Source organism: Cetorhinus maximus, chromosome 12 (genome assembly GCF_964194155.1).
Source record: "Cetorhinus maximus chromosome 12, sCetMax3.hap1.1, whole genome shotgun sequence".
NCBI lineage: Eukaryota > Metazoa > Chordata > Chondrichthyes > Lamniformes > Cetorhinidae > Cetorhinus > Cetorhinus maximus.
The window spans coordinates 43,839,600-43,865,403 of record NC_135890.1 but is presented as its reverse complement, the minus strand read 5'-3'; the positions used below and the strand labels follow the sequence as shown (position 1 = coordinate 43,865,403).

The 25,804-nt window shown below is 38.9% G+C and overlaps 1 protein-coding gene across 4 annotated transcripts in view; it reads left to right on the top strand.

The window, feature by feature from the left end:
* lrrk2 (leucine-rich repeat kinase 2) overlaps positions 1 to 25,804 on the top strand; it is a 210,058-nt gene that overhangs the window by 151,805 nt on the left and 32,449 nt on the right. For all 4 annotated transcript variants that reach the window (XM_078553512.1, XM_078553511.1, XM_078553513.1 and 1 more), the window contains 12 exons: positions 625 to 843; positions 1,971 to 2,172; positions 4,696 to 4,784; positions 6,237 to 6,424; positions 6,974 to 7,128; positions 12,597 to 12,749; positions 13,227 to 13,418; positions 19,503 to 19,649; positions 20,085 to 20,197; positions 21,984 to 22,174; positions 23,572 to 23,732; positions 25,567 to 25,737. In XM_078553512.1, the coding sequence (XP_078409638.1) occupies positions 625 to 843; positions 1,971 to 2,172; positions 4,696 to 4,784; positions 6,237 to 6,424; positions 6,974 to 7,128; positions 12,597 to 12,749; positions 13,227 to 13,418; positions 19,503 to 19,649; positions 20,085 to 20,197; positions 21,984 to 22,174; positions 23,572 to 23,732; positions 25,567 to 25,737 (1,981 nt within the window). The remainder of the gene's footprint in view (positions 1 to 624; positions 844 to 1,970; positions 2,173 to 4,695; positions 4,785 to 6,236; positions 6,425 to 6,973; positions 7,129 to 12,596; positions 12,750 to 13,226; positions 13,419 to 19,502; positions 19,650 to 20,084; positions 20,198 to 21,983; positions 22,175 to 23,571; positions 23,733 to 25,566; positions 25,738 to 25,804) is intronic.

Below are 25,804 nucleotides of genomic sequence, written 5' to 3'. Positions count from 1 at the left end.
GGAATTATGTCCGTTAGGATTAACACTATGAACTCTTTCTTGACAAATCTTGAGTAGGAACCAGAAATGCCACGTTATCTTGGAAACAACCTAGCATCAGGAATAGAATCTGTAACTATTCTGACCTAAAATTAAGAATTTTAGCGACAGAAAGGTGCTATTTTGTCCAGCATCCCTTATTCTTTGCTTTAAACATACATTCTTTGCAATAGTCAGCTACTTGGAGTGCCTTAGGAAAGGTCATAAGGTCCTGCCCTGGATATAATTCATATCTCAGATCATCCAAATATGGAACTTCACTGGTGACTCTGTGATAGGCAGAGTAAAAAGGAATTCCTCAGTACCCACAGGGATTTTGTACTCTTTCAATCCTGTAAAGAGCAGGAGAAACTGGCATATTTCACATATTGTTTTGCTAGTTATAAGAGAAAATAAAAGATGTTAAACTCATAATTTACTGCAACTAATCTTAAAACGTATTCAAATGCTTTGAATACTCCAGTGTTACCTTCTCACATTGTGAGATAGCAATAATAGCATAACCTTGTATTTATTTTTTGTTTTCTAATTATGATATTTGTTTTCTAATATGCATTATAAGTTTGTTTTCCTTTCAATTAATAGGCACGTTCCTCATCTTGTCCTGTAATTCTTGTTGGCACTCATGTTGACATGACCAATGAAAAGCATCAGCAAAACTGTATAACCAAAATTAAGATGGAATTCCTTCAGCAACATGATTTTCCTCCTGTCCGTGATTACCATTTTGTGGTGGCCACAGAAGAATCTGACTCTGTTGTAAAACTGCGTAGAGCCATTATTAGTGAATTACAGACTTTCAAGGTGCACAAAAGAAGTTTTCTAAAGACTGGAGTTGTGTGTATGTGTAAGGATGATAACTATTGTCTCAAACTGCAATACTTCAGTAGGTTTAGTGGAATAATTAGTTTCATTTACTTTCATTGGTCTTTGCACAATCTTATGACCCTGGGATAATATTATTTGATTACTTATGTTCCAATGAAATTTCTACAGATATATTCCCTCTTTACATGCTTCCAAAAAAATATACTAAATGCTGGATGGTGACTGCAGAGGGAATTATTTAGTCACAGGAGCCCTGGTCTCCAACATATTTCAATTTTTAGTTTAACATTGTTTAACACTTTAGAGTTATGAAAGATTTTCAGATTTGAGAATGTCCCTTTTTATCTTAACAAGGAAAAAAGATTTGCATTTCAGATACTGCACATTAATAGAAGAACAGTGGGTCACTGGGAATAATTAGAGGACAGCAAGTAACTCAGTAAATAATTAATTGCTAGAGTGAAGCTCTTGGTTCAGGCTTGGGTTCAGGGGCACTATATTTATAGAAATGCGACAGCTCTCTGCATACTTAGATTCCTTGATGCAAAATTACTTTCAAATAAAGAATAGGCAATTTAGGTTTATCTGAAGGTCAAGGAGAAGAATGCTCTGAGGGAGTCATTTTTAATATTATTGGTTATTTTCCATAAATTACCATTTTATCACAGTGAGAACAGTCCTCAGAAAGTTAAGGCTTTGAATCCAACTCAAATTAAACTTGCAGTGAAATCATTGGTAACAATAGTGTCACAGACGTTTGCCTTTCAAACCTATGGGATCAACCATGAGTCCCTCTTAATTATACACATCATCCTCATTCCCATACAAGCAGGATTTTTGCATAATGAGAACCTGTAAAGGTTAAAGATTAGGTGTAAAACAAACAATAGAAGTTGTAACAAATCTTTGTACCGTATGTACAGGAATAGAGACCTTTGTTAGCAGCCAAATTTAAATTCAATTACTTTTGCATGCTAAATTTCTCATCTTTGTGACCTTGTTACTATTCATGGTACTTATTTTATTGCCAACTTTCTTGTTGCATCAATAGCAGGTCCTGACTTGACAAAACACGGTTCTCATTTTCAAACAATATTTTTCAGATCAGGGACCAGCCAGTAATGGGTCAGCTAATACCTCATAGTTATATGGAGTTGGAAAAGAGGATTATACAGGAACGAAAGACTGTTCTAACAGAATTCCCAGTAATTCATCAGCAGCGGCTGCTGGAAATAGTTCAAGAGAATAATTTGCAGTTGGATGAAAATGAGCTGTCCCATGCTGTTCACTTCCTCAATGAGTCTGGTATTTTAAAATTTTGATGTCCTTAAATGGCCTGTATCAGCAATCAAATCACCTGTTGAGAATTAGGCTGCCTAATTAGTTTTGTACATGTGACAGGGAGGAATTTTTTGTGCATGCAAGAAGAGAGAAGACTGGTTTATTCCAGGTGATATCGTGGCATAAACAAATACTTTTCTCAGAATTAATTGATTTTAAATGAACGGTATTTGTTTTGTTATAACAGCCTGTGAATTTATTTTTGTGTCACTTTATCTTGGATATTCCTTTTGCTTAATACATTCAAGTGTTGTAGTCTGCACCCAGCTGCTCCATTACATAGCTTTTATTTCCCTTAAGACACACATGATTTCAAAATCAATTCGGACAGTTGTCTTATTCTGACTGCTGACAACACTGTACAACCCACTGAGAACTGATTGAACTCAGCTAGTGCGTTGGTGGGAAGGGAAAATTTTTTTCCCACAACCTAGAGTTCCTATTAATAAAACAGAAAAAACTGAAGTCATTGACTGGGATTTTCCGACCCTACCATGGCAGATGCGGCAGGCTAGCCAAAAGTCCTTTAACTTTCAGCGGGGCCAGACGACCCTGGCGGCGGATGGGGCCGGAAAATCCCACCTATTGTCCTTTGCCCCTGCCATACCCTTGCCACTGACTTCATGCCCTGCCTGGCCACTGTCTTAGGCATTGAACTGTTCATAACCACAATGTCCTATTTGGCTCTAAATTGAGTTCCTAACCCCATACCTCTCCATCACAAAGAGTCAGCCTTAACTTCCTTAATCATCTGCTTACTGCCTTTACCTCAGGCCCTTTATTGCTGAAAGCCTCATCCTTGTTTTTAATCTATTTGTTCATGGGCCAGTATTTATTGCCTATCCCTAATTGCCCTTGTTCAGAGGACATTTAAGAGTCAACCACATTGCTGTGGGCCTGGAGTCACATGTAGGCCAGACCAGGTAAGGACAGCAGATTTCCTTCCCTATAGGGCATTAGTGAACCAGATGGGTTCTTATAGCAATCAACAATGGTTTCATGGTCATCGCCAGACTTTTAATTCCAGATTTTTATTGAATTCAAATTTCACCATCTGCCGTGATTGGACTGGAACCCAAGTATCTGGAATACTAGTCCAGTGACAATACCACTATGCCAGCACCTCCCAACACCAGGTGTCACACCTGGCTCTCCTATTCTAATTCAACTACAATTTCTGACCATCCTCTCATCCCTATAAACTTCAGCTCATCCAAAACTTTGCAAGTTTCCACCCTGCATTAATCCCTGCGTTGTCCAGCATCCCATCCTCACTAACCTACATTGAGTCCCACCTGGCCTACAGCAATGTGGTTGACTCTTAAATGTCCCCTGAACAAGGGCAATTAGGGATAGGCAATAAATACTGGCCCATGAACAAATAGATTAAAAACAAGGATGAGGCTTTCAGCAATAGAGGGCCTGAGGTAAAGGCAGTAAGCAGATGATTAAGGAAGTTAAGGCTGACTCTTTGTGATGGAGAGGTATGGGGTTAGGAACTCAATTTAGAGCCAAATAGGACATTGTGGTTATGAACAGTTCAATGCCTAAGACAGTGGCCAGGCAGGGCATGAAGTACCCAACATCTAAAATTTTTAAAATTTTCATGCTTATGTTCCAATCCCATAATGGCTTCACTCCTTTCTTTCTCTAACATGCATTGAACTCTTTGTTCCTTGAACTCTGACCTCTTCCCTTCTCCCCACCACTGACGGCCATTCCTTCAGTTGCTTAGGCACCTAAGCTCCCTCCCTAACTCTGCCTACTTTGCTCTTCCCTTTTATTATCCTGCTTAAAGCCCACCTTTATGACTGAGCTTTTGCTGACATCATCTAATATGCCTTTCTATGGCTCAGTGTCCATTTCTGTTCCTCATGCATCTTTGAAGCACCTTGGGACATTTTCTTTTGACATCAAAGACCACCAACAGTTTGAAAATAACAAACGGTACAACCAGAAAAAGAAGAATATTAATGAGTGTACAGATGCCTTCTTAACCACCATTTAAAAATGATCAGAAAATTCAGTTGAATACACTTGCTTTCACTTTTACCTTTCATGCCTATTTGAGAATCAAGGTGCTGTATGACTAATCCTTGCAGACAAAATAGACTTAACAAAAGGTCAAATAAGGTCAATAAATTATTAGGGGAAAACCAGTTCCTTCTAGATGGAATGTACATGTTCATTCTGGCCTTCATAAACAGAAAGGGCCTCTGCTGGCCTTGCAGCTGCATGCAATTCAGTGCCTCGTTATAAGTGATGCACATTATTGAGAGGAAAAAAATAACTAGAGCAGTGCTTTGTAACACACACAAGTCAAGTAATATGTTCACCTCCCAGAAGGAAAAGAACAGTTTAAAAACTGGGAAATAAGAATACTGGTCTGAACTGCTTTTTCCCTTCTGGGCTTTTATTATGATTTAGCATTGTAAGCAGGATGTTAAGTATTGAACTATTTTTTAAAGGTGAGTTTTCTCTTTGCAGGTGTGCTACTGCACTTTCATGATCCTGCTCTTCACCTCCGGGATCTTTATTTTGTAGATCCACAGTGGCTGTGTAAGATGATGGTGCAGGTACAGCCTTCAGACATTTTGCTTTGTAATTATGCTGTATAATGAGTAATGTCCGAAAGCCTATTCAGTCTTGTGGAATTCCTTTGTCTGCTACTTTAACTGAGGCACTTGTTAGATGTTCGTACAGTAATATTTACAGAACTTAATTTCATGGTCTTGGATTTGAAGGAAACCTTGACACACTTTTGTGAAAGTCAATGTAAGTAATGAAGTCCATGGGCCGGGATTTTCTGGCCCTGCCCGCAGCAGGGATTTTCTGGTGCTGCCAAAAGTCAACTTTTGGCTGGCTCTCCAAATTTTCCATTCCTGCCCGCAATGGATCCTGCCAATGGGCAAGACCAGGAAATCCCAGCCATGGGATTCATTGCAAATGAGGAGATTTGTTGATTTATGTCGGTTTGCGTGTGACTGTAGTCACAAATTGTCATGTTAGTTACTAGCAAAGTATGAATACATAAAGAATGTACTGGAGTTTCATATTATCATAGTGTTTAACCAAAGGTTGAAAGAAAAGACTGTACTTGATGCTTAATTTTTGTCAGGGTAAATACTGAGAGGGCGTTTCCTCTCATGGAAATCCTAGAACTCAGGGTGGTGGGGATGTGGGAGTGGGAGGGGTTTGGGGGGTGGCACAGTTTCAGAATAAGGGGTGGCCCATTTTAAACGGAGATTAAGAGGAATTTCTTCTCGTAGTATCAAATCTTTGGAATTTGCTAACCCAGAGGAGTTCATGCTGGGTCACTGAATACATTTAAGGCTGAGTTAAACAAATTTTTGATTTACAAGTGAGCCAAAGTTTATGGGAGACGGGCAGAAAAGTAGAGTTGAGGCCATGATCAGGTCAGCCGAGTTCTTATTGAATGGTGGAGCAGGCTTGAGGGGCCAAATGGCCCACTCCTGCTCCTACTTATGTTCTAAATTATCTTTCAAAACAAGTTTTATTTTTGATCATCTCCTAAGACCTACCAGAACAATTTAAAAAAAGCCTTTTTTAAACAAATTTCTTGTTCCATGTTATTACCTAGTAATTGTACAGAAATATGCAAAAATTCAAAACATTTGTAGCATTTCTGAATACCTCTTTAAAAAGTCTGGATAACTTAATATCACTTTGGTTTATTGAATAGTATTGCGTAGTTCACAGGGTTAATGAAATGTGGCATGGACATGTGGGGCGGGGTTTTCCGCACCAGCCCGCCACCAGGATTGTCCGGTGCTGCCGCAAGTCAATGGACTTCTGGCTGGGGCGCTGCCTCGCCTGCGGTGAGTCCTGCCCGCGACGGCGCTGGAAAATCCCGGTCGTGATCTCTGACTTGTCAGAAATATCAGAGTGCATAGTGATTTTGGCCTAACTTCATTGATTATTTGTTTGAAAATTGAAACACCGATTTCATGTGGAATTGCTGTAATATATGATAAATATCAAGCAGTGCGTATGTTTTTTGAAATTAGATTGTGACTGTCAAAGCAGCAAGTTTTCCAAAGCATCCATGTGGGATTATTTACCGATCAGATGTTGAGAAGTATCTCTCCCAGCAAAACGGTTTCCCTCAGAATTACATGTCACAATACATAAAACTCCTGGAAAAATTCCAAATCGCATTGCCTTTAGGAGAAGAACAACTACTTATTCCAAGCAGGTAAGTCTTGATCAAAATCATATTTGTCATCAAGTATTGAATTCATGAATTAACATTTGTAAGTCAAAGGGTATTAAGCAAACAAAAGACTAGATATAATGGTTTAGCATAGTGGTTGTGTGGTTTGGCGTCAATTTACAGGAATATAAATAGAATAAATATAACTGCAAAATTAAAATGAGCTTGAATATTGTGTGCACAATGTGAATATTGTGTGTACACCCTGTTCTCATTCAGCTACATTAGCAATAGTCTTGTGTTTTTAACATGCTTTTTGTACTATAAATATTGAAGGTGAGTAATTGTCTATTTAACTCATTATTGATATTTGTAACCTGAAGAAGTATATCATGGGGCTCTCTTTGTAGCTTTCTCTTTTTCACCCAATTATTTTTAAAGGATCTAATCAGATTTATAACTAAATTCTGGATGTTAACTTGTGAAGTTAACTAATTGCTTCACCAGTTGCTTTATTTTTAAAGATGGATTTCAATTCATTTTTATATGTAAAGCTTTTATCATGCCTTTTGATGATTTTTTTTTTCTTAGCTTGCCTGATCAGAGACCTGTAATTGAACTCCCACATTGTGAAAACTCTGAATTGATAATAAGGCTTTATGAGATGCCATATTTCCCAATGGGATTCTGGTCCAGACTTATCAACAGATTACTGGAGGTTTCTGCTTATATGCTTCGTAAACAAGGTAATTGACAGCCTCACTTTTTTGCTTCTGGTAATTGATGACTTATTTTACAGATGGGAGATTTGATATCTTTGCAGGACAGAAAACAGACTGTGTGCAGCTCAGGGCATTTAAAGTACCCAATTGAAAACTAGTTTATTCCAGTTTGACTATATATACATACATGCAGATGGCCACAAGAGGTCACTTTTACACTCCTCCCTCCTTAATGAAAAAGTTACGCAGAAGTTCAAATTCCATACAACTTGTATACATTTCATGTTTTTCATTTATTTAGAAATCCAACTTAATCACTGGTTTCCTATTTATAAGAGGATACCTCCTTCCTTGACCTAAGCTTCCAGAACCTGGGGCAGGACCTAGACCCATCCGCGCCTGAGTCTGAGGAGTAATTTTCTCCAACAAAGACTGATTTTTGCCCTTGACCTCCAATTGAATCTTCCACTTTATGAGACATGTCTGCTTGACTCTGTCTCGGATCTGAACTGGTTTCAGGCATAACTTGTGCTAGAGTAACTATTGCTACTCTACTTGTATTCCAACTATCCAATTCATCAGACTCATTTGATTCTTCCCAACTCCCTCCTTCATGAACCTCTTAAGGTAAAACATGATCTATATGTGCAAATCTAACCTTTCTACCACCAAGCACCTTAACCAAATTTGTGTGAGGACCACATATCTTTACAACTCTTCCTGGTAACCGCTTCAAACATTTATGATTCTTTCACCTTAACCTTCTGCTTCAACTTACAGACTCCTTTCTCTCACTCTATGCCTGTTCTTTTTCATTGATTGTTTCTCCTCTGCTGATGGTACTGAATGTGGCTTAAGCAATGAAAACCTCGTTTTAGGCTGCCTTCTAAGTAGCAATTCAGCTGGCTGATAGCAATGTGAGAGATGTGTTGCGAAAAATATACAAATAATTCGCCGATTTGTGATTCAATGACATCTGGTGTCTCTACCAAATTGTCTCTAGCATTTGTTTAACAAGAGCACTCAACAATTTGTACTATGCACACTGCTGCTCCAATTGAAGCAGGATGATGAGATGGAATTCTAGTGTGTTTTACCCCATTCATCCTCATGAAATTTGAATACTCTTCTGAACAAAACTGAGGTCCTTTGTTAGACACAATTTCACCTGGGAACACACAAACAGCAAGCAAACAAACTATGCAAAATATCTGGAGCTTTACTGGTTGTTGTTTAATTCATCAGAAACCCCTCAACCCAATTTGATTGCCTACCTATCACAATAAATAGCTATTGCCCTTCAGACTCTGCAAAACCTATGGGCAGCTTCTGCACCACTCTAGCTGGCCATTTCTATGTGGCTTCTTTTCTACAGTTTGACATGCTCTACAGTGTTTCACTATGCCTTCTATGACCTTATCTGACCCTGGCCACCAAAGATAGGTTCTTGCTACAAGCTCACTCCCAGATGTTGATCATGAAGATCCATTGCAACTGCGATCTGTACTTTTTCGTGGATTCCAACTCTGGTTCCCCACATAACACAGCCTTTCTCAACTGGCAACTCATTCATGTGCATAAAGAATGGTCTGATTTCTAAATCCAGTATCTGTGTTGGGCACCCATTTGCGATATACTCGTATACTCTTGCTAATACAGGGTCCCTGTGAGTTGTTTTACCAATGCCATCTGACTGACAACTAGTCTTCCTGTGAAAAGAAAAATACATGTTCTCTGCTGGGCTTTACGTTTGATGGGAATGGTAATCTAGACAACACATTGGCATTGTAATGATCTTCCGATCATCTGTATTTAATGTTGTACCAATAAGCAGACAAAATCAAAGCCCGCCTCTACTTTAGCTGCAGCCTGAATGCAGATATTGGAGACTTTGTACTCCAAATAGCCGTCAGTGGCTTGTGATCAGTTCCAATCGTGAAACTATGACCATACAACTATTTTTGAAATCATCTTACTTCAAAGATCAAAGATAGTGCTTCATGTTCTATCTGAGCATAACTCAATTCACTGGCACTAAGCGTGTGTGAGGCAAATGCATTTGGTCTCGCCATTGCCCAACACATAAGAGATCATAACACTTAATCCACATGGGGAGGCGTCACATGCTAGCTTAATCTTTTTGGTCACATTGTAATGTACAAGCATTGTACCATCTACCAATTTACTTTTACACAACTGGAATGCTTTTGCATACTCCCTTGTTCAGAACACCCTTCCTCAAGGGTTCATTCAATGGGTGCAATAAGGTTGACAACTTTGGTGTGAATTTACTGTAGTAATTCACAAAGCCCAAAAAATATCTGCGCTCAGAGATATTCTGAGGGTGTGGCACATTTATTATTGCTTGAACCTTACTCTTGGTAGGATGTAACCCATCTTTGTTTATCCTGTGACCCAAGTACTCTATAGAATTTTGAAACATTTCACATTTGTGTGCCTTTGCCTGAACTCCTCGCTTTTCCAAATGTTGGAACAGCTTATTCAGATTGTCATCATGGCCTGCCTGTTTGGAGCTGAAGTATGTATATCATCCAAATAGCACACTCCTCCTTGAATTCCTTGCAAAATTTGGCTCATCACCTCATGGAAAATTCCAGAGGCTGAAGGAACACCAAATGGCAGCCTATGAAACTGAAATATACCCATGTGGGTATTAATAGTCAAATATGACTTTGACTCATCATCTAACTGAGATTGCAGATAGGCGTTTGTCAGGCCTCCTGACAGCATTGTGAACAGATCCTCCATGTTTGACAAAGTGTCGGGTGGATTACATTCCAGTACCTGATTTACTTTTACCTTATAATCCCCACACATTCTTAGCTACCATCTGACTTTGGTTCTACCACTATTGGAGTAGCCCAATTACTCTGTTCTACTTTAGAGATAATGTTCTCAGTCTGAAGTCTTTTCGGTTCTTGCTCTACTTTCCCTTTTCGGAACATAGAGCACCAGACAAGGCCTGCAATAAACTAGCTTTGGGTTCCTGTGGACCTGTACGTTGGCCTTGAATTGGTTTACTGATTTCACAAAATACTTGAGGGTACTTGGCAATCACATCGTCTTGCATTGTGAATTTCTTTCTGCGTGAAAAAGCTCATCCAAATTGGACTGAAGTGCTGTTAACCAGTTTCTTCCTAACAAGGCTGGTTTTTCACTCTTCACCACACTGAAGGGCAATTTTGTGTATTTCTTCTTGTTTGTGACTGAAATCGACACATTTCCCATTATGGGAATTTTCTTTCCACTATAATTTCATAGTTCTATGCATGATTTCTCTAGTTGATGTTGTCTCAACTTTTCACAGTATAGTGATTCATGAATCACGCTAACTGATGTCCCCATGTCAACCTCCATGTTTACCGGAGTTCTATCCAACGCCACTTGGACTATGATGCTCAGCAAATGTCCACCGGGCATCCTTATGCTTCAGATTGCATGAGCCTCAACCAACTCCTCATCAACCTGGTGCTGTTTGACAACAATATGCAGTGACTGTCATTTCCTCCAGCCAGTGTTTTCTCTGTTTACATTCTTTCGACACTCCTTGGCAAGATAACCCTTTTTCTTGCAGCTGTAGCACTCTGCCTTCATAAATGGGCAATTCTGTGTCCAATGTTGGCTTAAGCACTGGTAGCAGGACTCTTTAAGTACCTCTGCTACTACTAACTGCTATTATTATGGTGGTCTGCTTACCCAGCTGCAGCTTATTTACTTCAGCAGACGAATGGCAGTTGTTAACTCTGACTGACTTCTGTCGAGTCACATTCCTCCATCTCCATGAACAATGCTGTTTGGCAAGCTATGTCAAAAGTTAGCTTTGGCCACGTCAGCAACTTGCTGTGAATACATTTATTTTCTAAACCACATTGAAATCTGTTCCACCGTGCCCTCTCTCAAAATTCTTCAAGATGATAATGGATGGACAGCTTTTTCAAAGCCCCAATAAAGTCTCAAATGTCCTTGGGCAACTGATTTTTGATTCCAGACTGATAGCTTTCTACAATCTCCAATGGCTTGAGACTGTAGCGCTGCTCAAGCTTACACAAAATATCTGACAGTGTTGTGTCTTTTGGCTTAGTAAGGCCAAGCAAATTCTTTTGTGTTTTATACTGGACCTGCTTCAGTCAGAAATATTACCCTTTTTCTTTCCCCCACCTCCTAATTAACAGCTAGATTATCAGGAACACGGAGGATGTTATTATCAGTAAAAAATATCTCTGGCCGCTCCACATACACAACGAATGACTCTTGGTCACGACTATATTCTCCCAGTCATCCAATAATACCTATTGATGTAGCCATCTTCAAAGGTCAGTCCACTCACGTGTACAAACACTAAGACTGGATTTTTAGAATTATTTCTCAGCAAAAAAAACCTCTCAATTCCTCTACTGGTTTGCCACAAGCTTCTCCAACCCACATTTGTTCAGCTCGGGAGTTGATCCCACCTCATTTTTAGACTGTGCTACCTTTGCAGGACAGAAAAGAGACTGTGTGCAGCACATGGAGTTCAAAGTACCCAACTGAAAAATATTTTTTTCTGGTTTGACTACATATGCATACATGCACAAAAATGCCACGAGGGTGCCAATACAGGAGATGCTAAGCATTAATATTCTGTTGATTAGCTAGTAGGAGAAGGAGGCTTTTTAATATTGATATTGTGGGTGACACTGGTAATGCTTCACTTATCAACCATCCACATGATCCAGTTGCAGTCATTGTGGTGATTAAGATGAAACTTTCATGATATTGACCAAGAGACTCTGAAGGAGAGGGATATATGTCTGAGTTAGGATGTTGAGAGTTGGAGGTGTTGATGTCTTGTAGCTCTAACATTGGCGATGCATGTCACCGGAGAAAGAAAGCAATTTTGACGCATGTTTGGTGAGTGGTTGCAGTTGCATCCTGTAGGTGGCACACACATACAGCCAATATCTACTAGAGGTGAAGAATATTGATTTTTGAATCCAGTGACAAGATGCCAGTCCTGGGAACTGCTATGCTCTGAATGGTGTAAGAATTAAATAATTATAGCCTCTCTGTTGCAGAATTCCAACTACTACTTTTAGTTGCCTCTGCAACTAATTTGTTGAAACATTTTTAATCTGAATACTTTCTCCACACTGCAGCATTTCCTTCCTTTACTGCTGGTATTTCAATATTTGGTTCGATCCAAATGTTGAGAATATTGACTTTTGTTCATATTTTCAACTTGATAACCATGTTATTACAATTATTAGACATTAGGAATGCACTGCAAAATATCCTGGAATCATTTAACCTTCCTGGATTAGATTATGTTAATCTAGCATGGCATTTGCTATTAAAGAAATAAAGGGCTGACTGGAAACTGCTAACTGAATTCATTAAATACAATTTAAAACTTAAGTTTTGCTGTGTGAATAGGAATGATTAATAGATCAAGCAATTGAGATACATTGTGGAAACAAACTATGATCTTTCAGGTAGAGAGAAACCTTTACGTCCAAATAGGACATATTGGAGACGAGGAGTCTATCTGATTTGGTCACCAGAAGCTTACTGTCTGGTAGACTCAACTGTATTGGACAATAAACCAGAGAGTATTCTCAAAATAACCGTTCCATGCTGCAGGAAAGGTAAGCCTCTACTTTCCAACACTTAGTTCAAATGTATTCTTTTTTGTTGAGGGGTGGGTTGTGGGGAGGCGGGCAGGGATGTGGAGGAGGTTTGAGTTTTTAGTTAAAGTTTATCCAATTCCAGTTGGGTGTATAGGCTAGCATTATGTGTAAAGAGTATATAATTTTCTGCCACGCTGTTGTGAGGGCAGTTGCAGTGAGAAATTAAATAACTATGTTGTCCAATTAGGTTTCTTTCTGAGATTTCCCTTAAGAGACTTTGGGGCACTTTATGGAGATTTTGACCTCGTATTTAAGTTGTCCTATTACATCTGCTGGTAGGGTTTGAGTACAAAGTAAAGAGCTGCAAACAAATATCAGAGACATAGCACAATGCTTTGACAGTTCTTGGAAATTATGTTTAAATCTCATCAAATTACTGCTTTCCTTCTGTGATCACAAAATTTTGCTCTCTTTCTGTTGCATAAAAACGAGCAGGGTTCATCTTGTTAGGACAGATTGTCGATCACATTGATTCTCTAACGGAAGAGTGGTTTCCAGGGCTTTTGGAGACCGATATAAGCGGTGAAGGAGGCACTCTTTTGAAGAAATATGCAATGTATAGCTTTGAAGATGATCAAGAATGCCAGCAGATTCTAATAGATGACTTGCTGGACATAGCTGAAGAAGGTACTCATTTCTTTGTGATTAATTATGTCTTGATAATTAGCATTGGCACTAGGATATCACTGAAGTATAATTCAAATAGACATTTGGTGGTACAGAACTTGGGTATTGCTGAAAAAAGACATTTCGTTGAAGCTTTTCGTCTTGCACTCATCAGAACATCGCAAGAATACCACTCTCTGGAAGCAACAATTTTACACTGTATCAGAAGAGAGTGCTGATTGGTTGGCAAGTGGATTCTGATTGGTAGAGGAGTTGCCATGGGGAATGCAGTTAATGCTGACTGATATTTAACTTCCATGCATTGCTTGAAATTTAAACCAGGCAGCTTGACTCTGATTGGTAAAGGTATTGCCCTGAGGAATGAGTCAGTGAATGGCTATCACTTATTTTGTTTAGCTGAAGCAGGTGCAGTGTGTGTACATGTTCTTTCTGCCTGCAAAGAACAGGGCCCTGTGTATTAATACATGTAACTTCCAGTACACACAAATGTACCACACTGCGAGCCTGACTGACAATTGGTTGTCAGCGTAATTTTTAGAACGCTGAGGATTATTTAGCAAACGTTGCCTCAATCGCAGAACTACATCTAATATCGGACACTGTGTTTTGAGTTTTGCAAGCACGGACTGGTTGGGTTTGGTCAGTACCTTGCCTGTTGTGAACAGCAGAAGGGACGTGCTGTTTGATATGATCCACCAGTCTTTGGGGTGTACAGCCTACATACCTAGCATCACACTGGCACTGAAATTCATATACTGCATTACTCATTTGTGTGATAGGCAGAACGTCTTTTTGGCTTGACTGCAGCACCCTGTTAGTGGCGAATACCACTTGTATTGCTGCTGTATAGCAGCAGCATGAAACAGCTAGCTTCACCTGTTGCTCAAATTTGGAGGTACTTTGCCCTCCCAGGGTAATCTGAGGTAAACTGGGCACTTTTCAGGGCTGAAAGTATGGCCTTGGGCTCGTTCATTAGTTTGCGCAATATACAGCGCAAAATGATCTGATCAGGGTAGGCATTATCCTGCAAGACGTCTTTGATGCGTCCTATTTCAGCATTAAGCTTGCATGGTGAGCAAATAGCTCGGGCCCTATTTACGATGTTGCTGATGAGCACAATCTTCTAGCACGTGGAGCTGTAAGAATCCCAATGTGTGTATTAGCCAGTGAAGGTAGACTGTGATAGAGAGCGCCCTGGCAGATTTCTCAACAAGTACGTCAAGGAAAAGGAGTTCATTTGACTGCTCCATTTCAAAGGTGAATTTGAGCACAGGATGGAGCCCATTGAGACATGCAAGAAAATTATTACATGATGCTACAGATTTAAGTATAGCAAACGTATCATCCACATATTGGAAAGATGCAGGTGTCATTCCATCGAAGACACATTTCTCATGGAACCAACAAAGATGTTTGCGAGAGCAGTCAAATGAACTCCCTTTCCTTAACGTGTTAGTTGAGAAATCTACCAGTGGGTTCTCTATCATGGTGTGTGCAAGCCTACCCTTACTGGTCAATACTCATGTTGGGATTCTGACAGTTCCACGTGCTATAAGATTGGGCTTATTGGCAACTTCATAAATAGGGCTTAAGCCAGTTGCTCACCATGCAGGCCTGATGCTGAAATAGGATGCTTCAAAGATATTCTGCGGGATAATGGCTACCCTGATCAGATCATTTAGCGCTGTATATCACACAAAATCACAAACGGGCATAAAGCCATTACTTACGGCTCTGATAGGTGCCCAATCTACCTCAGACTACCCTGGAAGGGCAAGATATCTCAAAAATTTGAGCAACAGGTAAAGCCAGCTATTTCATGCTGCTACTATGCAGTAGCAACACTAGTGGTATTCACAGATGCTGCTGTCAAGCTAAAACGACATCCTGCCTATCACACAAATGAGTAACATGGTATATGAATTCCAGTGCCAGTGTGTAGGCCGTACATCCCAAAGACTGGTGGATCATATCAAACAGCATGTCCCTTCCACTGTTCACAATGGGCAAGGTACAGACCATGCTTGCAAAACTCAAAGCACAGTGTCTAACATTTAGATGTGATTCTGTAATTGGACAACATGTGCTATATAATCTTCAGTGTGCTTAAAAATTGTGCTGACAACCAATTTAATATTGTCAGTCGGGCTAGCAGTGTGACCTATTTGCATGTACTGGAAGCTACATATATTAATACACAGGGGCCCTGTTCTTTGCAGACAAAAAGAACACGTACACTCATTGTGCCTGTCTTAGCTAAACAAAATAAGTGATAGGCAATCGCTAGTTCATTCCTCAGGGCAATGCCTCTATCAATCGGAGTCAAGTTGCCTGGTTTAAATGTCAAACAATGCTTGGCAGTTAACTGTCAGTCACCATTAGCTAGTACATTCTCTATGGCAACTCGTCTACCAATCAGAGTCCACTAGCCAACCAATCAGCACACTCATCTCATACCGTATAAAGTTGTTGCTTCCCCTGCCATTGGTATTCTTGCAAATGTCCTGATGAATGCAAAACGAAAAGCTTCGACAAAATGTCTTTTTTCAGCAATACTGAAGTATACTTCTTCACATTTGAATCGTGACAAGCGTACATACTATAATTGTAGGCCATTCCATTCTGAACTTGTATTGTACTTGAAGAAAGCATTTTCAATTTTATCATTGAAGTGTAGTAACTGGTAGTCATAATGACGGAAGCAATTTAAAATAATCAGTTAAGTTTATTACACAAGAAGCATTTTGCACAGCAATGAGGTGTATTGGCTTAAATGCATTCAAATTATCGTGTATTCCAAGCAATATGTTAAATGTAATACTATTATTGGTCATAAGTTGGTTTATTATAGCAATATTGAGACAAACTATATAATGTAATTTGTACTATTTAAAACTTAATTTAATTGTTTTTCCAATAGTTACTGTATTATAAGATGATTTCTGTCTACTGTAAATTATTTCTTGGTTAGATCTGCAATAATGATGCTATCAGCAATGAAAGCTCTTTACTGCTAATTATGCATCAAGTTTATGAAATGCAGGGATAACTGGTTTCTGAGCACTGAGCTGCTCAGAGAATATATCAAACTGACATTAAAATGGAAAAGGCTGAAAATCAGGAAGGAATGAAGACTGGAACAACCAAATAACCGAACTGTTTACCTTCCTTATTGCTGCTGTACACTCTCCAAGTGTTTTTAGTTGATCATTGCTTCCCAAGCCCTGACATTTTGAGGTCACATATCACTTGGAAAATAAGAATCTAGACGGGGTAGAGGAACAAATGGATCTGCGAGTACAAATACATAAATCGCTAAAAGTTGTGACACAAGTCAATAAGGCCATACGTGAAACAAACCAAGCACTAGAATTGATTTCTACAGAGATAGAATTTGAACAGTAGCAAAGTTATGCTAAACTTCATTTAGACTTGGCCATTGGTTAGACTCCACTTGGAGAATTGTGTACAGTTCTGGTTGCCATATCATTAAAAGGATATAGAAGCACTGGAGAGGGAACATCGGAGAGGGCACAACAAAAAGCACATGGATGATATCAGAACTATGAGGTTATACAGACCAAGAAAGGATGAACCAGGCTGAGTCTTATTTATCTTGAAAAGAGAAAGCTGTGTGACTGAATAGTGGTCTTTAAAGTTATGAACAATTTTGATAAAGTATACACAGGGGTGAGATTTTGCGGCCCCAACACTGGCAGGCATCAATGCGGGTGGGACTGGAAAATTTGGATAGCCGTTAAAAGTCAACAGGTCTCCAAATCTTCCCATCCTGCTCGTGACGATGCTCACTGATGGCAGGCCCAGAAAATCACTTGTGGGGAAGAGCAAAACTAGGGTCTATCAATATAAACTTGTCACTAATAAATCTGATAAGGAATCGCGGAGAAAATTATTTTCTCAGAGTGATGAGAATGTGGAATTTGCTACTACAGGGAGTAGTTGAGGTGAAATAGTATAGATGCATTTGAGGGAAGCTAGATAAGAGTGTTATGCTAATAGAATTGGATCAGTCACGAGGCTCAAATGGAGCAAAAACAGCATGGACTGGATGGGCCGAGTGGCCTTTTTATGCTGTATATCCTGTTATTCTATGTTGTAGTTCTCAGCCCAATTTCCAAATAGATTAGTTCCCTCTTCAAATGATCAAAAATCAAATAATTATCAAATTATTTGACAGTTTGTGGACTCTCCCCACTGAGCTGACTTTAACCCACAAGCAATGAGATCTCCTCATAGGTTCGTCAAGATGATCTCTTCTCTTCTAAACCCATTGGCAGTATTTTATGCCCTAGAACATGGTGAGTTTGAAGGCTGGGAGGGCATTTACTCATGGGGTGGTGGCAGAGGGGTGGGGGGGGATCATCTTCCCGCCTCCACACTGATTAAGTCTGTGGCGGGAAGATCCGAGCCCTGTGGCATACCCGCCCCACTGACAATTGAGTCCCTTAAGTGGGCACTTAATGCCCACTTATGGGCCTCATCCAGCTGCCGCTGGTATTTATCCAGCAATGGGCAGACCTGTTGCCTCGCAGGGAGCATGACAAACAAACTTGTGTTGGCTGCTTGTGGTGTCCCAGAGGTTCCCTCGTTCAAAAGGCACTCAGTGGCAGATTGAGGGACCTGGCATCGGGGAGCCAGGGGTGGGAAGGATGTGAAGAGCTAGCCACCTGTCCATGCTGCTGACCCCCCCTACACCCCTCTCCACGGTCACCCCCACTCTGTGAAATCCCTCCCGTTACCACTTAGCTCTGGCCTAGGTTGTTTCACAATCCTGGGCATCCATTGGATGTTATTCTGGCAGCAGCCACTAGCTCCCCAGTGGCACTGTTGAACAAAAGAGCTGTCAGCTTCTGATTTGCTGGTCGCTCTTGGAGGGTGGGCCTTCCGGGACCCTGATCCAACAGAAGGTCCGCCGGTGGCTTGTTAATTGTCTGATTGGGTCATATTTTGTCAAGGCTTCCCCACAGGAGGCAATGTGGGTCTCTCGCCAGCTTTTCAATCAGCAACCGAGACCCCCATTGCCCCAATAAATTATCCCCATTGTGTGGGGTGTGCCTTAATTGTTTGATTCTCCCTTGGGTATTTTGCAGTACCCTTCTTCAGGATAAACACTTAACATTTCCTCCATAACTGACGTCAGGTTCACTGTTCTGTAATTTTCATGACTTTTCTTCTGTAACTCCCCAAAAATCCCATGCCAGAATATAACTGATTTCATTGGTTATTTCGTTCTTGGTCCTAGAGTCTTATTTTATGCCTTAAACATTTCAGCCAGTTCTTATATCATTGTATACTGTTACTGTTTGTTTTAAAGTGCCCTGCACATTTCACTGAAAATCAGACCAACCCTGGCCACTGTGGACTGTAGAAGGCATGCCAGGAGTAGCACCAGGCAAGCCTTAAAAAATTAGGTACAAACCTAGTGAAGTTATTACATGTAGTTACTTAACCTGCATGCTAAACAATAGAAGCAATTTATAGATGTCTTTTGGCTGTAGGCCACCCAAACGCTCAGAGTTAAAGCTCTATAGTCCAATCACATTTCAGTTGCAAAAAGTAGTGGACAGTTGGCATTTCACAAGAGAAGGCTCCATGAGCATTCCCCTCTTCAGCTGTGGTGAAGCTCATAATCTGTGGGGGACAAGGCTGACACATTTGCCGTAGGTGCAGACTGAATGATCCTACTCGGCTTTCTCCCAAGGGGGCCCCTACCACCATATGTATCTGTGTTCAGCTATTTCAGCCAACTGTTCGATGACATTAAGAAATATTGCATCCTGGGCCTTAACAGCATTCAATTTCTGAACAATTTGGGGCTTAAGTGCCTTGATGAAATTGTAGTGCTGTTATCACTCTAAGCTATATATTAAGTATGGAATGTTTAAATAAAAAACAAACTACCAAGATTTTTTTGTGTATGTGTTCTGTACACTTCGCTCGAATATCTGTTCTCAGCCATACCCTAGCAAGAGTCAGTGTAGAAGTGGGAGGGGAAGGGGTTCATATAATGCAGCAAAAGGCATATTTAACTATACTTATCTACTTTTGTGCTTTCTTCTAAAGGGGATTTTTTGACTTGTCCCACTGATAGAAGCAACAAGGTTTCCATTTCACGAGTTGCGCCAGATCTTATGCTGGTTGATCTACCCAGGAACGTTATGCTGGATGTTAACCACCTTAAGCTTGAACAAACACCTGATTTTTTGCTGGGTAAAATTTAATTCAGATGATTTTTATGGTTTTATTCTTTCTGTAAATTGTAAAACTACTAAATCATCTTAAAGATGGAAAGTTTGACTATGCATTTAGTAGATGCAATGATGTGAGAGACATCAACTGCTAATTTCTAATCTGATTTATACTAATAAAATTTTGTTGAAAATGTTCGTACTGCAAATTAACGAGAACCTTTTGCATTGTGAACATTGGAGCAGACTGATCTGATAATTAAGTTTGCTTGAAAAATGTTTTCATACTGAGTTTCTATCCCATTAAGACATTAACCCTGAATTTGATCATCTTCTCAAATACATACCTAATTGGGATTTTTAGGAAATTGATTATTAAATCTTATTAAAGTATTAACTTGAAAAGACTGCACACTTGATAAAATGTCAACTTCAACTTTCTTATTTTCTTTTAAAGGTGATGGAGGGTTTGCATCTGTCTATCGGGCAACTTACAGATGTAAAGAAGTGGCTGTCAAAATTTTTAACAAGCATGTGTCAAAAATGCACCTACATCGTCTTCTGAGACAAGTATGTAATAAAAATTGCATTACATAGTGCACATTCGCGCTTCATAGAAATTGTAGGAGTACTTCAACGTAAAGTATAAAGAAAAATTAAAATTGCTTACCTCTTGATTTACATTTTTCACTTCTATGGAGATATCTCGCTTTAGTTCGCCTTTCTCTGCAACATATTGTTGTGATTATTCATGCAATACTTAGCAGGACCCACTTTTCTATGCCCTGGTGTCTCCTGGTTATCAATCCAAATGTCACTCTGTGGAATTCCCAATACAGCTGCTGGTGGGCACTGAAACTTCAAGTTACACTTCAAAATAATAAGATTCAGTGCATTATCATTAGACATTTACAGATTTATTAAGCATATGATAACTATTGACCATAATTAAACATACTGTTAACAATTGCACCTATAAATTTTTATTCTCGAGAATCCACAAGTTAACAGCAAAATGGTCAGCTGATGAGACCTCATCAAATTCTGAGGTTTTTCTTCCCTCAATGACCGTGTTTTATGTAATTTTTCCCTGATTCTTTTGCGTTTTTGTGTTACCTATTGCTCCTTTCATACCTTTCATGTCCCCTGTCAGTGAATTTCATATCCCGATTGATTTGTCAATCAAATCCTTAGGATGAAATGAGTTACAGACCATCATAGGCATTTTAACATTCCTGTTCACATGTTACCTTTCCATCACATTATACCATAGCCCTTTTGACAGATGTCACCTTTTAGCGTGGCCTTTGCATATAGTCATTTATGTATCAAACAATCACCTTCAACTTTGGAGACACCCAACCATCTTACAGTTGTCAGACCCCTCTGACTTTGGGGTTGAAAGACAATGATTTATACAGTGCCATTCTATCTACATGCCCATCTACAAACACTCCAGATCTTTTCACAAGCTCTGTCCATTTCAAAGGGATAATCAAAATGGTCGTGAGATCAGTTCCAATTAAAAATTCACTGGATACAGTTAAATTAATATAAAGATAAATTGATAGCAGTCTCATTTGATTAATTCTTTGCTAACAGTCCCTCTTTTGGAGACTAGACATATTTAAGAACAACACTAATTATTTCATCAGGATCATGCATCTATCTCAGTGGATTCTATCATGCAAATTTTCACCAACTTGCTTTGCATAACATATGATCCAAAAATGTTATGGCAATGATTATCCAGCATTTGATGCGCAATCATCACTGGACTCAAAAAATATTCTCCAATACTCTGTTAGTTATGTTACATATAATTTTAATTCCAAATTACCTGAATTGGAATTCACAATTTTACATCTTTTTCCAATCCTTTTGTGATCCTTTCATTAAAAAGTCAATTTCTCCATTGAGTTTATGTCAGTGTCTTGATTTTTTAAAAATCTGCTTTCACACTCTGGAGCCACATTAATCTTTGCATGTTGTTGACATGACTGAGCATGTCTGAGACCTGCCCTTCAGTGCACCTTCAAGAATTCTGCATGTTAGTTGCACTGCTTGTAACATATTACGTTTGCATTGCAAGATCATGTCACAGATGTAATAACACACAAGCCTTTGCTGAGCTTTTCAGGCTTTCTTATCAACTGATTTTGAAAGTATGCTAGTTCATGGCAGCCTTTGCATTTGGCACTGAGTTTGAGTAGAAGCTTGATGAAAAACACTTCTCAAAACCACTGCAAATTTGAGTGTAATTTGCATTCAATCACCAATTGCACCAAAATGGAAACTCTATCTCATTGTTTTTAATCTATAGAGAATTAATAAACTTCAATTCTGTAATAATCAGGAACTTGCAGTTCTTAGTTATCTGCATCATCCCAGTTTGGTGTCTCTATTGGCGGCTGACTTTCGACCTCGGATGTTGGTAATGGAATTAGCACCCAAAGGTTCCCTGGATCTCTTGCTTAACCTCGAGAAAGACCACCTTAATCGAACACTTCAACATCGGATTGCTCTACAGGTGGCTGATGGCTTAAGGTAGCTATAATTCAATACACTGCAGCTTGCTATAGTTAGCAACAGATTTTGGAGGAAAAATCCAAACTATTGTAATATTAGATTTTATTTTGATTTATTAAGTCTGTCACCATAAGAAAACTTAGTAGTTTTAGCTGTGATGTATCATTGTTGTTAACTGCACGCATTATTCATGATATAAACAAGAAAAATTAGGAAAAGTAGTATCATCGAGAAAATTTTAACTTTTTATTTTTCATTTCTTAAAAGAAAGACGACATTTCCTGGCATTGTTTAAAAAAGAATTTCTATGTATTTTGTGACCGAAAGCCCATCTGTTTAAAAAAAGTTAATAAAAATATAAATCTGATATGCTGATATTTCTTTAATCTCATAACCATTTGTAATGTTGCTCACATTATCTAGAATGGCCTCTTTATTTGTGGGGTCAGTATGATTCTTAGTACAAAGAGAATAGTCCATTTGAGATTTCTTGCATTATCTATAATGGTTCCTCTATTTGTAGAAAAGAATCATAGAATGGATACAGCATAAAAAGAGGCCATTTGGCCCATTGGCTCTCTGAAGGGGTAATTTGTGGGATCAGTATGGTTCCTTCTGTTGAAGGAATGGTCCAGGAGAGTAGATCCTTCATCCCAAAAACTGCCTTGCCTCCTCCTCGCTTTCAAATGCCTTCTGAAAATCTTGGTCTTTGAGTGTGTTTTCTCTTCTGACTTAACTGTTTTTCCTGCTGCTGTGAATTAGTGGATTTTCCTTTACTCTGAAAAGCACTCTAACATTTTTCTGTATGTGAAGAGCGGGTATTGAAATGCAAGTTTTTGAAGTGTGAAGTAACAACAAAATAGTGTATATTTGAAGGTTGTTACTAAGTCATTTTTATCAGTATTATTTAGACTCCTGTTGACCATTTCACCTTACTTCATTTAGAATAAAGCTGAACTTTTAGAAAATTGATATCTTTGTTATGGTGTTTGTTAAATGTTTCTATCTACACTGTATATGAATAAATGGCATAGGGTAATCATGTGATATACTAGATATGGGGCTATTATGTTTCCAGATTGCTTTTGGTACTTATACCCTAACAATTAATCCTCAGGCTAATGTCTTCTTGCACTGAAAGGTTTTGGTCATACAAGCATAATAAACATCAGGAATAAAACCCTGAAACTTTATAAAACAATAATTAATAACCTGAAGTTACTTCCACACTTTAGCTTAATCTTAGGCCAAGGCTCAGGCATTGAATATAAACCATAGGTTCCTCATGATTAATGACTACATCTGAATCTCCCAGTTAGATTGTTGCTTCATCTCTCCCAGGTATAAATTCTGTCAAGTGCTTGCCTATGTTTTGCCTGTATCTGTGTTAATGTATTATTTATTTTTCTTGACAGATATTTGCATTCGTCAATGATAATATATAGGGATATGAAACCTCACAATGTACTACTGTTCAGTTTGAACCCTAACTCTGCTATAATTGCCAAAATTGCTGATTATGGCATTGCTCAGTACTGCTGCAGAATGGGAATCAAGAGCTCTGAGGGCACACCAGGTAGAAAATTATGTGTTGTGTAAAGGAGGATCCGCTGAAGTATGTTGTATTAGAAAATAATTAGCTGTTTTTAATTTAGTCTTGACGTTTTTGTACTCATAAATGCAGCATGTTTGCCATTTGGTCATAAAAGCTATCAGGGCCACCTACTACTTCTTAGATTAATATGCATGAATATGTAAGATAAACACCTGAAAAAGAACAGGTAAAGACTAGCAGGTCAATCAAGCCTGTCCCATCTTAGCATGGTGTAACATCTGAATGCCTTATGCTCCCATCCTGCTCCACTCTGCTTCTCCTGCACAACCAGACAATCTCCTTGGAGGGGGAAAAAAAAAAGTAAAACTTTTGTCAGTTGAGGGAAATTTCTGGTAAATTCCTCTCCAACCCCTGATCAAGGAAGCTCCAGGAGACCACGGTGACTGGATCAAACCCCACTGACCCTACCTACTTTTTATGTGTAGAGATGTTTGCCACTCCTGGGACACTTTTAGCTCCTTGAACATTTGCAGTGAATCTGCACTTATGCACACATCGGCAACTTATTTGGGATGTTCATGACTCTGGAAAAAAAAAGACCTTGCCTAGTACCTAACCCTGCTCTGTGTATTCTAAACTTGAGACATATGCCCCTCGTTCTCCCTAACCAATCTAACTCAATTAAATTATTCACTTGGACTAAATCTAATCCTGTGATTTTTTGAAGACCTCAATCATATGCCCTCAAAGTCGATGTTTTTCCAAAATAATGAACAGTTCTCCCAGTCTGATCTGGTAACCTAAGGTCTTTTAAACTGCACATAAATCTGGTGGTTCTCTTCTGAAACTTTTCTGGCCCTCTGAATCCTACATCACATCATAATTAAAGAAATGCAACATGATTTAAAGGATAAGATTATGAATATAAGAGTATTTCAGCCTGTCAACTGCTTCAGTGTCCTGTATCAGTCAATGTGTTGTGGAGTGCCAATGATTATATAAAGACCAGATGGGCCCTGTAGCAGACGGGATGGAAAATTTGGCAAAATTTTCAGCAAAATGTCCTTTCACTTTCGGTTGGAATTTCTGGTCCCAGCAGGGGTGGGCGGGACCAAATAAATTCCATGCCAAAGTTTTATTTTGCCTTTGCCCTTATTTTTTGGATTGAGATTATCAAAACAAGAGGTATTAGTAAAAGAAATAAAGAACAGCAGTTTAGTACTGAAAATTGGAATGTTTCTCTAATTTTAGGCATCTTACTGTGATCAAGTACTGCCATATAATACCATAAAATAGATGGAGAGCATAGTTCCTCTTTTTTCTTAGCCCCAGCAATATACCTTTCTTTACCCTTTTAAAAAAATCCTCCCATTCCTGCAGAATATGACTACTTCTGTTTCTCTTGCTAGCTATTTTTCTAACCTGTTGCCAACTAGGGATAAATTAGGTACCAAGGTGTTGCATACAATAAACTGCGGTGGAACTGGTCAAACACATTTTGCATTGGACTGCAGCATGCAACTGAGTTTGTGTAATATATTTAGAAAACCATTGACTATTGAGGAAGTGAATGGTCACTATTGGGGTACATCATACAACAAAAGCAATAAACAGAATCATTTGATATGTTAAGAAGAAGCTAGAAGCTTATTTGGAAAGTTGGGTACTACGATTATATGGAGATTTTGGAAATTGGAATGGCAATAAAATGCTGGAGTGAAATCAGTGGCCAAAACTGACAACTCCTGTTTCTAAACTTGTGTACCCGTAATTTAAAGGAATGATAAATAAATATCTTTATAATATTTTGATTGTGTGTTTTTGAATTTGCATAATTATCACTTTTGTTTGTTAGGATTCCGAGCACCAGAGGTTGCAAAAGGAAATGTCATATATAATCATCAGGCTGATGTGTATTCCTTTGGGTTGCTTTTATATGATTTGATGACTAATGGTGAAAGGATCTCTACTGGAATGAAGTTTCCAAATGACTTTGATGAAATGGCAATTCAGGGGAAATTGCCAGGTAAGTTTTTAAATTGGTGAATTACAAAAACAATTTTGATATAAATTTAATTGAAAAAAATGAATCA